Here is a 14,101-nt window from a genome sequence, read left to right on the forward strand (position 1 = left end):
GCAGGAGGGGCGGAGACAAGAATGGATGGCAGGAGGGGGCGGAGACCAGAATGGATGACAGGAGGGGGCGGAGACAAGAATGGATGGCAGGAGGGGGCGGAGACCAGAATGGATGACAGGAGGGGGCGGAGACCAGAATGGATGGCAGGAGGGGGCGGAGACCAGAATGGATGGCAGGAGGGGGCGGAGACCAGAATGGATGACAGGAGGGGGCGGAGACCAGAATGGATGGCAGGAGGGGGCGGAGACCAGAATGGATGACAGGAGGGGGCGGAGACAAGAATGGATGGCAGGAGGGGGCGGAGACCAGAATGGATGGCAGGAGGGGCGGAGACAAGAATGGATGGCAGGAGGGGCGGAGACCAGAATGGATGACAGGAGGGGGCGGAGACAAGAATGGATGGCAGGAGGGGGCGGAGACCAGAATGGATGACAGGAGGGGGCGGAGACCAGAATGGATGGCAGGAGGGGGCGGAGACCAGAATGGATGGCCGGAGGGGGCGGAGACCAGAATGGATGACAGGAGGGGGCGGAGACCAGAATGGATGGCCGGAGGGGGCGGAGACCAGAATGGATGGCAGGAGGGGGCGGAGACCAGAATGGATGACAGGAGGGGCGGAGACAAGAATGGATGGCAGGAGGGGGCGGAGACCAGAATGGATGGCAGGAGGGGGCGGAGACAAGAATGGATGGCAGGAGGGGGCGGAGACAAGAATGGATGGCAGGAGGGGCGGAGACCAGAATGGATTGCAGGAGGGGGCGTCACTCATAATAAGAGGCGTGCACCATGGCGACGGCGAATAAGGTGGCGTTGGAATAGGTGGCGGAGGCGAAGTTATCGGTTTGGGGGTCCCAGAGGGAGCGGCTTGCCACCCTCAGGCCTTGGTTGCCCATCTGGCCCATGATGACGTGACACAGCACCTTGTAGCGGGGCGGGCATTGCTCCTTCATGCGGCTGCGGATCAGATCGGAGAGGTTCTGCGCCCGCTGCCCGCCGCTGGCGGCGCTGTAATCCATGTCAGTCAGGTGGTTCCTCAGCACCGCCTCCAGAACCCGCCGCGCCCAGCTCAGGTTGAAGCCGCGGTCCGGCCCGGTCCTGTAGGTGTTCTCGTAGCGGATCTCCTGGATGGGAGGGTAGAGGGGAAGTCCGGAGAAGCTGACGCGTCCGAAGTGCGCCCAGGGCCCTATAGAAAGGCGCCGGTTGGGCCCCGTGGCGCACAGAGAGTTCTTGCGGGAAAACGGAACGTTGCTGACCACAGAGCTGCGGCGGGAGAACGCGGCGCGCCGCTCCTCTATGCTTCTCAGACGCACGAGCGTGCGCGGCATCATTTCCACGCAGTGCGAACTCCGGCGAGTCACGAGGGCGGCGGACCGCGAGGATGTCTCTTCCGCCACCTGGGACAGCTGGGCCAGCACGGCCTGCGGGAGGGAATCAGGGGGGTCTTCCATCATCTAAGGGGGGCAAAAAGAAAAAAATTAGAAGTCTTTTCAATTCTCCCCGGTGATCCCGCCATGGAGACCCTTCTTCAGGCACTTCCTGTTGTAGGGTGACAATGCTCTGCCTCAGGACAGACAGTGTAACTTTTACAGGAAGCTCCCTGTCAACTGAGGAGCCCCAGAGGGCCCCTGGAGGAATCTGCTCAGTGATTGGAATAATAAAAAACAACAGGTTTCGGGCCCCGCACCCCCTTCATCAGGACAAGGAAACAAACCAACATAAAATAATATAAACAAAGTCTTTACAAACACTGAAGTATGGAAATATATATATAATTTATCAGTATATTATAGACCACATATATATATATTTGTAGGTTGGCTCGTCTCTTAGCCCTGATGAAGGGGAACAGCCCCTGAAACACGTTGGCTCTTTTTTATTCTGTGTTGTGGGAAATAAAATTCTTCAAGGCTTGTGCTGCGCTCATCCTTTCCGATATTCTACACACACATTATACCTCACTTCCTGTATCGGTGACACGGAGCAGGAAGTGAGGAATAATGAAAGCCGGACAGAGGTTCTCCCCTCCCCCATCTCAGATGAAAGTCTGGGCAGTCTATTGATTCCCCTTCTTTCCCACCTCAGTGCTGCTGATCTCCTGCAGCCTCTTACAGACACTTCCTTCCTCCAGTGTCAGCGGCACATCATTGGGGGGGGGGTGAAAACTCAACTATCCCCCCCAATGGCTCATCCAAATGCTGACATGACAGGCGGCTGGGTGCCCCCCCCCCCCGGTCTCTGAGAGTCCATTGGTCCATCTGCCACCTGATGTGAGGGGGGACACCTGATGTAAGGGGGGACACTCTGATGGGGACACCTGATGTAAGGGGGGACACTCTGATGGGGACACCTGATGTAAGGGGGGACACTCTGATGGGGACACCTGATGTAAGGGGGACACTCTGATGGGGACACCTGATGTAAGGGGGGACACTCTGATGGGGACACCTGATGTAAAGGGGGAGACTCTGATGGGGACACCTGATGTAAGGGGGACACTCTGATGGGGACACCTGATGTAAGGGGGGACACTCTGATGGGGACACCTGATGTAAGGGGGGACACTCTGATGGGGACACCTGATGTAAGGGGGGACACTCTGATGGGGACACCTGATGTAAGGGGGACACTCTGATGGGGACACCTGATGTAAGGGGGGACACTCTGATGGGGACACCTGATGTAAGGGGGGACACTCTGATGGGGACACCTGATGTAAGGGGGGACACTCTGATGGGGACACCTGATGTAAGGGGGACACTCTGATGGGGACACCTGATGTAAGGGGGGACACTCTGATGGGGACACCTGATGTAAGGGGGGACACTCTGATGGGGACACCTGATGTAAGGGGGGACACTCTGATGGGGCACCTGATGTAAGGGGGGGACACTCTGATGGGGGCACCTGATGTAAGGGGGGACACTCTGATGGGGACACCTGATGTAAGGGGGACACTCTGATGGGGACACCTGATGTAAGGGGGGACACTCTGATGGGGACACCTGATGTAAGGGGGGACACTCTGATGGGGACACCTGATGTAAGGGGGGGACACTCTGATGGGGACCCCTGATGTAAGGGGGGACACTCTGATGGGGACACCTGATGTAAGGGGGGACACTCTGATGGGGACACCTGATGTAAGGGGGGACACTCTGATGGGGACACCTGATGTAAGGGGGACACTCTGATGGGGACACCTGATGTAAGGGGGGACACTCTGATGGGGACACCTGATGTAAGGGGGGACACTGATGGGGCACCTGATGTAAGGGGGGACACTCTGATGGGGGCACCTGATGTAAGGGGGACACTCTGATGGGGACACCTGATGTAAGGGGGACACTCTGATGGGGACACCTGATGTAAGGGGGGACACTCTGATGGGGACACCTGATGTAAGGGGGGACACTCTGATGGGGACACCTGATGTAAGGGGGGGACACTCTGATGGGGACACCTGATGTAAGGGGGACACTCTGATGGGGACACCTGATGTAAGGGGGGACACTCTGATGGGGACACCTGATGTAAGGGGGGACACTCTGATGGGGACACCTGATGTAAGGGGGGACACTCTGATGGGGACACCTGATGTAAGGGGGACACTCTGATGGGGACACCTGATGTAAGGGGGGACACTCTGATGGGGACACCTGATGTAAGGGGGGACACTCTGATGGGGGACACCTGATGTAAGGGGGGACACTCTGAGGGGGGACACCTGATGTAAGGGGGGACACTCTGATGGGGACACCTGATGTAAGGGGGGACACTCTGATGGGGACACCTGATGTAGAGGGGGGACACTCTGATGGGGGACACCTGATGTAAGGGGGGACACTCTGATGGGGACACCTGATGTAAGGGGGGACACTCTGATGGGGACACCTGATGTAAGGGGGGACACTCTGATGGGGACACCTGATGGAAAGGGGGGGAGACTCTATTGGGGACACCTGATGTGAGGGGGGACAGTCTGATGGGGGCACCTGATGTGAGGGGGGACACTCTGATGGGGGCACCTGATGTGAGGGGGGACAGTCTGATGGGGGCACCTGATGTGAGGGGGGACAGTCTGATGGGGGCACCTGATGTGAGGGGGGACAGTCTGATGGGGGCACCTGATGTGAGGGGGGACACTCTGATGGGGGCACCTGATGTAAGGGGGGACACTCTGATGGGGACACCTGATGTAAGGGGGGACACTCTGATGGGGGCACCTGATGTAAAGGGGGACACTCTGATGGGGGCACCTGATGTAAGGGGGGACACTCTGATGGGGGCACCTGATGTAAGGGGGGAGACTCTGATGGGGGCACCTGATGTAAGGGGGGGAGACTCTGATGGGGGCACCTGATGTAAGGGGGGACACTCTGATGGGGACACCTGATGTGAGGGGGGACACTCTGATGGGGACACCTGATGTAAGGGGGACTCTGATGAGAACATTTTATATAAGGGGGGGGGGCAGGTTCTGGTTCTGTGATAACCGTTAATGACTGACACACAGTGATGACATTTTGACCCCCCGACTTTTTTACTGCACCCCCAGATCTCGCTCTGACCCAACAGGTGTCTGGAGGCGGCACCTCCTGGATGCTCCACTGCCCTCTGAAGAGTGATCCACTATGTTCACTTTTCAGAGGGCAGTGTAATAGAAGCCCAGTTCTGATAACTATGGAGAATATCTGTGCAATGCACGTCGCCTGGCTGCCTGTAGTGACCACAAGGTGACGGGGGTGAAGCGTTGTCACCGATACCAGGAAGTGCCTGAACTCGGATCTCCATGGCGGGATCAATAATAAAAGATTGAAAATTGACATTTGTGGGATTTTCGGACGGAGTTTGGCTTTAGGCCACGCCTCCATTTGCGGAGGGAGCATTTATTGGACACGCCCCTGAGTGGGATCAGGAGAACGATCGCTATGAGGATACAATGTGAAAAGATAAAAGAACTCACCGGCTGGAAATGGCGAACCGCGTCACGGGGCGCGCCTGAGGAACTTGTGAAACGCGTCAGACGTCTTCTGCGACTTTTCTCTGAATTCTGGTCGATTGGCGAGAAAATAAAAGGCGTGAATATATTTTGCGGAATAATTCTGGACGGTCTTGTATTTGGTGAGACGTGACAATGATGGCGGCACGCGGTGTGGAAGAGAAGTGACCGAGTCGCCTGCCAGCCGCGCTCTGACCGCTCGCACGCCGCGGACGCAGAGAAGAGAGACGACTGCAAGTCACAACTTGTCCGATGTTTGTGGAGACGACTCCCGTCCTTCAATGATTATCAAACATTCCGAGATTAGTGCAGCGCATCCCCAGCCTGGCAACCGCGCGCCCCGACCCCGCCAGGTCACAGCGGCCCCGTCCGGGGGGGGGGGGGAGGGGTAATACGCGACGAGCTGATCGCAATCTGTCATGTGTTTGTCATTATGTCCGATAGTTATCGGGTAATTGCGCCGTCGTGCAACGCTGAATATTTCACTGCTATTTGATCATCTCTGCGATTTAATTTTTTATTATAGAAAAAAGAAAATGAAAAAAAAAATGTTTTTTCTTTCCAATAAAAAAATCAAATTTCTTCATAAATTTTGACCAACTGCCACCGACATCAAAACTGTGCACTGTCACTGTACTAATGACACCAAAACTGTGCACTGTCACTGTACTAATGACACCAATACTGTGCACTGTCACTGTACTAATGACACCAAAACTGTGCACTGTCACTGTACTAATGACACCAAAACTGTGCACTGTCACTGTACTAATGACACCAATACTGTGCACTGTCACTGTACTAATGACACCAATACTGTGCACTGTCACTGTACTAATGACACCAATACTGTGCACTGTCACTGTACTAATGACACCAATACTGTGCACTGTCACTGTACTAATGACACCAAAACTGTGCACTGTCACTGTACTAATGACACCAATACTGTGCACTGTCACTGTACTAATGACACCAATACTGTGCACTGTCACTGTACTAATGACACCAAAACTGTGCACTGTCACTGTACTAATGACACCAATACTGTGCACTGTCACTGTACTAATGACACCAATACTGTGCACTGTCACTGTACTAATGACACCAATACTGTGCACTGTCACTGTACTAATGACACCAATACTGTGCACTGTCACTGTACTAATGACACCAAAACTGTGCACTGTCACTGTACTAATGACACCAATACTGTGCACTGTCACTGTACTAATGACACCAATACTGTGCACTGTCACTGTACTAATGACACCAAAACTGTGCACTGTCACTGTACTAATGACACCAATACTGTGCACTGTCACTGTACTAATGACACCAATACTGTGCACTGTCACTGTACTAATGACACCAATACTGTGCACTGTCACTGTACTAATGACACCAATACTGTGCACTGTCACTGTACTAATGACACCAAAACTGTGCACTGTCACTGTACTAATGACACCAATACTGTGCACTGTCACTGTACTAATGACACCAATACTGTGCACTGTCACTGTACTAATGACACCAAAACTGTGCACTGTCACTGTACTAATGACACCAATACTGTGCACTGTCACTGTACTAATGACACCAATACTGTGCACTGTCACTGTACTAATGACACCAAAACTGTGCACTGTCACTGTACTAATGACACCAAAACTGTGCACTGTCACTGTACTAATGACACCAATACTGTGCACTGTCACTGTACTAATGACACCAAAACTGTGCACTGTCACTGTACTAATGACACCAATACTGTGCACTGTCACTGTACTAATGACACCAATACTGTGCACTGTCACTGTACTAATGACACCAAAACTGTGCACTGTCACTGTACTAATGACACCAATACTGTGCACTGTCACTGTACTAATGACACCAATACTGTGCACTGTCACTGTACTAATGACAGCGGCTGGGAAGGGGTGATCAAAGGGGTAAATGTGTCCCTAACATTGTGTACAGAGTGCGTCTGTTCCCAAACATTCCGGATTCATAGAAAGATCGTTCCCTCTGTACAGAACTCTGGTCTGTGATTGGATACGGAGCTCTGCGGGACATGGGCACTGAGGGACATGGGCACTGAGGGACATGGGTGCTGAGGGACATGGGCACTGCAGGACACAAGCACTGTGGGACACAGGCTCTGAGGGACATGGGCACTGAGGGACATGGGCACTGCGGGACATGGGCACTGAGGGACATGGGCACTGCAGGACATGGGCACTGAGGGACATGGGCACTGAGGGACACACTGCGGGACATGGGCACTGCGGGACATGGGCACTGCGGGACATGGGCACTGCGGGACATGGGCACTGAGGGACATGGGCACTGAGGGACATGGGCACTGAGGGACATGGGCTCTGCGGGACATGGGCACTGAGGGACATGGGCACTGAGGGACATGGGCACTGAGGGACACGGGCACTGAGGGACATTGGCTCTGCGGGACATGGGCACTGAGGGACATGGGCACTGAGGGACATGGGCACTGAGGGACATGGGTGCTGAGGGACATGGGCACTGAGGGACATGGGCACTGAGGGACATGGGCACTGAAGGACATGGGTGCTGAGGGACATGGGCACTGAGGGACATGGGCACTGAGGGACATGGGCACTGCAGGACATGGGCACTGAGGGACATGGGCACTGAGGGACATGGGTGCTGAGGGACATGGGCACTGAGGGACATGGGCACTGAGGGACATGGGCACTGCAGGACATGGGCACTGAGGGACATGGGCACTGAGGGACACACTGAGGGACATGGGCACTGCGGGACATGGGCACTGCGGGACATGGGCACTGAGGGACATTGGCTCTGCAGGACATGGGCACTGAGGGACATTGGCTCTGCAGGACATGGGCACTGAGGGACATTGGCTCTGCAGGACATGGGCACTGAGGGACATGGGCACTGCGGGACATGGGCACTGTGGGAAATTGGCTCTGCAGGACATGGGCACTGCGGGACACACTGAGGGACATGGGCACTGCGGGACACACTGAGGGACATGGGCACTGCGGGACACACTGAGGGACATGGGCACTGCGGGACGGTGACCCAAATCCCAGGACTGCCCCCCAAGATCCGGGACAGTTGGCACTCTGATCCCGGGACTGGTAATCCGCAATAGATGACATTTTTCTTCCCCTCCCCCACTCTCAGCCAGATAACGGGCATTTCCTGTGACTCGGGGGCTCTCACACATTGGGGGTCCTCCGGTGTCGCTCGGGGTTCTGGTTCTGCACCCCCCGGGTCACATCTTATAAGAGCCCCTCCCCCCCGCATTGCACGCTGCGCTGCCCGACTTAATCACTGGCAGAGACGGCGTGATGCCAGGCGACTGCGCTCACCACCCGGGCACCGTGCCAGCACAAAGAGCGGGTCACCCCAGCAACCCCCCTCCTCCGCCCGGCACCGCCGCCGCCTTCCTTTGTCTTCCCACATTATTTATCACCGGCGGATTGGTGGGCGTCACCCGCCGACAACAGGCGCGGTACAAGGTCAGTCCGCCATTCTATCCATATATTGGGGTCTCCTGCAGCCTCTTTGCAGTCACTTCCCGTCTCCACCCCCTCCAGTGATGTCATTTCTCAGGGCGGGGCTCCCTATGGTGACATCAGAGGGTCATGTGTGTAGAAATGGCCACTTGTAGCCCATGTGACGGGGTGACAACGCGAGTACAACTGAAAAACATGGACAGAGTGTTGTCACCCTATAACAGGAAGTGATGGCGTTTCAGGGCCCCTCTCCTTGTAGGGCCCCCCCTCTCCTTGTAGGGCCCCTCTCCTTGTAGGGCCCCCTCTCCTTGTAGGACCCCTCTCCTTGTAGGGCCCCTCTCCTTGTAGGACCCCCTCTCCTTGTAGGGCCCCCCTCTCCTTGCAGGGCCCCCTCTCCTTGTAGGGCCCCCTCTCCTTGTAGGGCCCCCTCTCCTTGTAGGCCCCCCTCTCCTTGTAGGGCCCCCCTCTCCTTGTAGGGCCCCCCCTCTCCTTGTAGGGCCCCTCTCCTTGTAGGACCCCTCTCCTTGTAGGGCCCCCCTCTCCTTGCAGGGCCCCTCTCTCCTTGCAGGGCCCCTCTCTCCTTGTAGGGCCCCCTCTCCTTGTAGGGACCCCCTCTCCTTGTAGGGCCCCTCTCCTTGTAGGACCCCTCTCCTTGTAGGGCCCCCCTCTCCTTGCAGGGCCCCCTCTCCTTGTAGGGCCCCCTCTCCTTGTAGGGACCCCCTCTCCTTGTAGGGACCCCCTCTCCTTGTAGGGCCCCCTCTCCTTGTAGGGCCCCCTCTTCTTGTAGGGCCCCCTCTCCTTGTAGGGCCCCCCTCTCCTTGTAGGGCCCCCTCTCCTTGTAGGCCCCCTCTCCTTGTAGGGCCCCCTCTCCTTGTAGGGCCCCCCTCTCCTTGCAGGGCCCCTCTCTCCTTGTAGGGCCCCCCTCTCCTTGTAGGACCCCCTCTCCTTGTAGGGCCCCCTCTCCTTGTAGGACCCCTCTCCTTGTAGGGCCCTCTCTCCTTGCAGGGCCCCTCTCTCCTTGTAGGGCCCCCTCTCCTTGTAGGGCCCCCTCTCCATGTAGGGCCCCCTCTCCATGTAGGGCCCCCTCTCCTTGTAGGGCCCCCTCTCCTTGTAGGGCCCCCCTCTCCTTGTAGGCCCCCCTCTCCTTGTAGGGCCCCCTCTCCTTGTAGGGCCCCTCTCTCCTTGTAGGGCCCCTCTCTCCTTGTAGGGCCCCCCTCTCCTTGTAGGGCCCCTCTCTCCTTGTAGGACCCCCTCTCCTTGTAGGGCCCCCTCTCCTTGTAGGACCCCCTCTCCTTGTAGGGCCCCCTCTCCTTGTAGGGCCCCCTCTCCTTGTAGGACCCCCTCTCCTTGCAGGGCCCCTCTCTCCTTGTAGGGTCCCCTCTCCATGTAGGGCCCCCCTCTCCTTGTAGGGCCCCTCTCCTTGTAGGGCCCCCCTCTCCTTGTAGGGCCCCTCTCCTTGTAGGGCCCCTCTCTCCTTGTAGGACCCCCTCTCCTTGTAGGGCCCCCTCTCCTTGTAGGCCCCCCTCTCCTTGTAGGGCCCCCCCTCTCCTTGTAGGGCCCCCCCTCTCCTTGTAGGGCCCCTCTCCTTGTAGGACCCCTCTTCTTGTAGGGCCCCCTCTCCTTGCAGGGCCCCCTCTCCTTGTAGGGCCCCCTCTCCTTGTAGGGCCCCCCTCTCCTTGTAGGGCCCCCTCTCCTTGTAGGCCCCCTCTCCTTGTAGGGCCCCTCTCCTTGTAGGGCCCCCCTCTCCTTGCAGGGCCCCTCTCTCCTTGTAGGGCCCCCCTCTCCTTGTAGGGCCCCCTCTCCTTGTAGGACCCCCTCTCCTTGTAGGGCCCCCTCTTCTTGTAGGGCCCCCTCTCCTTGTAGGGCCCCCCTCTCCTTGTAGGGCCCCCTCTCCTTGTAGGCCCCCTCTCCTTGTAGGGCCCCCTCTCCTTGTAGGGCCCCCCTCTCCTTGCAGGGCCCCTCTCTCCTTGTAGGGCCCCCCCTCTCCTTGTAGGGACCCCCTCTCCTTGTAGGGCCCCCTCTCCTTGTAGGACCCCTCTCCTTGTAGGGCCCTCTCTCCTTGCAGGGCCCCTCTCTCCTTGTAGGGCCCCCTCTCCTTGTAGGGCCCCCTCTCCATGTAGGGCCCCCTCTCCATGTAGGGCCCCCTCTCCTTGTAGGGCCCCCCTCTCCTTGTAGGCCCCCCTCTCCTTGTAGGGCCCCCTCTCCTTGTAGGGCCCCTCTCTCCTTGTAGGGCCCCTCTCTCCTTGTAGGGCCCCCCTCTCCTTGTAGGGCCCCCTCTCCTTGTAGGGCCCCCTCTCTCCTCGTAGGGCCCCCCTCTCCTCGTAGGGCCCCCCTCTCCTTGTAGGACCCCCTCTCCTTGTAGGGCCCTCTCTCCTTGTAGGACCCCCTCTCCTTGTAGGGCCCCCTCTCCTTGTAGGACCCCCTCTCCTTGTAGGGCCCCCTCTCCTTGTAGGGCCCCCCTCTCCTTGTAGGACCCCCTCTCCTTGTAGGCCCCCCTCTCCTTGTAGGGCCCCCCCTCTCCTTGTAGGGCCCCCCCTCTCCTTGTAGGGCCCCTCTCCTTGTAGGGCCCCCCTCTCCTTGTAGGGCCCCTCTCTCCTTGTAGGGCCCCCCTCTCCTTGTAGGGCCCCTCTCTCCTTGTAGGGCCCCCTCTTCTTGTAGGGCCCCCTCTCCTTGCAGGGCCCCCTCTCCTTGTAGGGCCCCCTCTCCTTGTAGGGCCCTCTCTCCTTGTAGGGCCCCCTCTCCTTGTAGGACCCCCTCTCCTTGTAGGGCCCCCTCTCCTTGTAGGGCCCCCCTCTCCTTGTAGGACCCCCTCTCCTTGTAGGCCCCCCTCTCCTTGTAGGGCCCCCCTCTCCTTGCAGGGCCCCTCTCTCCTTGTAGGGCCCCTCTCCTTGTAGGGACCCCCTCTCCTTGTAGGGCCCCCTCTCTCCTTGTAGGGCCCCTCTCCTTGTAGGGACCCCCTCTCCTTGTAGGGCCCCTCTCCTTGTAGGGCCCCCTCTCCTTGTAGGGCCCTCTCTCCTTGTAGGGCCCCCTCTCCTTGTAGGGCCCCCCTCTCCTTGCAGGGCCCCTCTCTCCTTGCAGGGCCCCTCTCTCCTTGTAGGGCCCCCTCTCCTTGTAGGGACCCCCTCTCCTTGTAGGGACCCCCTCTCCTTGTAGGGCCCCCTCTCCTTGTAGGGCCCCCTCTTCTTGTAGGGCCCCCTCTCCTTGTAGGGCCCCCCTCTCCTTGTAGGGCCCCCTCTCCTTGTAGGCCCCCTCTCCTTGTAGGGCCCCCTCTCCTTGTAGGGCCCCCCCTCTCCTTGCAGGGCCCCTCTCTCCTTGTAGGGCCCCCCTCTCCTTGTAGGGACCCCCTCTCCTTGTAGGACCCCCTCTCCTTGTAGGGCCCCCTCTCCTTGTAGGACCCCTCTCCTTGTAGGGCCCTCTCTCCTTGCAGGGCCCCTCTCTCCTTGTAGGGCCCCCTCTCCTTGTAGGGCCCCCTCTCCATGTAGGGCCCCCTCTCCATGTAGGGCCCCCTCTCCTTGTAGGGCCCCCCTCTCCTTGTAGGCCCCCCTCTCCTTGTAGGACCCCTCTCCTTGCAGGGCGCCCTCTCTTTGTAGGCCCCCCTCTCCTTGCAGGGCCCCCTCTCCTTGTAGGGCCCCCCTCTCCTTGTAGGGCCCCTCTCTCCTTGTAGGGCCCCCTCTCCTTGTAGGGCCCCTCTCTCCTTGTAGGGCCCCTCTCTCCTTGTAGGGCCCCCCTCTCCTTGTAGGGCCCCTCTCTCCTTGTAGGACCCCCTCTCCTTGTAGGGCCCCCTCTCCTTGTAGGACCCCCCTCTCCTTGTAGGGCCCCCTCTCCTTGTAGGGCCCCCCCTCTCCTTGTAGGACCCCCTCTCCTTGTAGGCCCCCCTCTCCTTGTAGGGCCCCCCCTCTCCTTGTAGGGCCCCCCCTCTCCTTGTAGGGCCCCTCTCCTTGTAGGACCCCTCTCCTTGTAGGGCCCCCCCTCTCCTTGCAGGGCCCCTCTCTCCTTGCAGGGCCCCTCTCTCCTTGTAGGGCCCCCTCTCCTTGTAGGGACCCCCTCTCCTTGTAGGGCCCCTCTCCTTGTAGGACCCCTCTCCTTGTAGGGCCCCCCTCTCCTTGCAGGGCCCCTCTCTCCTTGCAGGGCCCCTCTCTCCTTGTAGGGCCCCCTCTCCTTGTAGGGACCCCCTCTCCTTGTAGGGACCCCCTCTCCTTGTAGGACCCCCTCTCCTTGTAGGGCCCCCTCTCCTTGTAGGGCCCCCTCTTCTTGTAGGGCCCCCTCTCCTTGTAGGGCCCCCTCTCCTTGTAGGACCCCCTCTCCTTGTAGGACCCCTCTCCTTGTAGGACCCCCTCTCCATGTAGGGCCCCTCTCTCCTTGTAGGGCCCCCTCTCCTTGTAGGGCCCCCCTCTCCTTGCAGGGCCCCTCTCTCCTTGTAGGGCCCCCCTCTCCTTGTAGGGACCCCCTCTCCTTGTAGGACCCCCTCTCCTTGTAGGGCCCCCTCTCCTTGTAGGACCCCTCTCCTTGTAGGGCCCTCTCTCCTTGCAGGGCCCCTCTCTCCTTGTAGGGCCCCTCTCTCCTTGTAGGGCCCCCCTCTCCTTGTAGGGCCCCCTCTCCTTGTAGGACCCCCTCTCCTTGTAGGGCCCCCTCTCCTTGTAGGACCCCTCTCCTTGTAGGGCCCTCTCTCCTTGCAGGGCCCCTCTCTCCTTGTAGGGCCCCCCCTCTCCTTGTAGGGCCCCCCCTCTCCTTGTAGGGCCCCCTCTCCTTGTAGGGCCCCCCTCTCCTTGTAGGGCCCCTCTCCTTGTAGGACCCCCTCTCCTTGTAGGGCCCCCTCTCCTTGTAGGGCCCCCCTCTCCTTGTAGGGCCCCCTCTCCTTGTAGGGCCCCTCTCTCCTTGTAGGGCCCCCTCTCCTTGTAGGGCCCCCTCTCCTTGTAGGGCCCCCTCTCCTTGTAGGGACCCCTCTCCTTGTAGGGACCCCTCTCTCTTTGTAGGGCCCCTCTCCTTGTAGGGCCCCCTCTCCTTGTAGGGCCCCTCTCTCCATGTAGGACCCCCCTCTCCTTGTAGGGCCCCCTCTCCTTGTAGGGCCCCTCTCTCCTTGTAGGACCCCCCTCTCCTTGTAGGGCCCCCCTCTCCTTGTAGGGCCCCCTCTCCTTGTAGGACCCCCTCTCCTTGCAGGGCCCCCCTCTCCTTGTAGGCCCCCCTCTCCTTGTAGGACCCCTCTCCTTGCAGGGCCCCCTCTCCTTGTAGGCCCCCCTCTCCTTGCAGGGCCCCCTCTCCTTGTAGGGCCCCCCTCTCCTTGTAGGGCCCCTCTCTCCTTGTAGGGCCCCCTCTCCTTGTAGGGCCCCTCTCTCCTTGTAGGGCCCCTCTCTCCTTGTAGGGCCCCCCTCTCCTTGTAGGGCCCCTCTCTCCTTGTAGGACCCCCTCTCCTTGTAGGGCCCCTCTCCTTGTAGGACCCCTCTCCTTGTAGGGCCCCCCTCTCCTTGCAGGGCCCCTCTCTCCTTGCAGGGCCCCTCTCTCCTTGTAGGGCCCCCTCTCCTTGTAGGGACCCCCTCTCCTTGTAGGGCCCCTCTCCTTGTAGGACCCCTCTCC

General features: G+C 59.2%; 1 protein-coding gene across 1 annotated transcript; it reads right to left on the reverse strand.

Moving 5' to 3' along the window:
- Window positions 1–675: 675 nt before the first annotated feature.
- On the reverse strand, window positions 676–5,416 carry DYNLT4 (dynein light chain Tctex-type 4). Its single transcript, XM_040334880.1, has 2 exons — window positions 4,965–5,416; window positions 676–1,452 (listed from the first exon to the last, which is right to left on the reverse strand). The coding sequence occupies exon 2, from the start codon at window positions 1,450–1,452 to the stop codon at window positions 763–765; it is 690 nt and encodes a 229-aa protein (XP_040190814.1). The 5' UTR covers window positions 4,965–5,416; the 3' UTR covers window positions 676–762.
- Window positions 5,417–14,101: the final 8,685 nt, after the last annotated feature.

The sequence above is a fragment of the Rana temporaria genome, unplaced genomic scaffold (assembly GCF_905171775.1).
Source record: "Rana temporaria unplaced genomic scaffold, aRanTem1.1, whole genome shotgun sequence".
NCBI classification, from domain to species: Eukaryota; Metazoa; Chordata; class Amphibia; order Anura; family Ranidae; genus Rana; species Rana temporaria.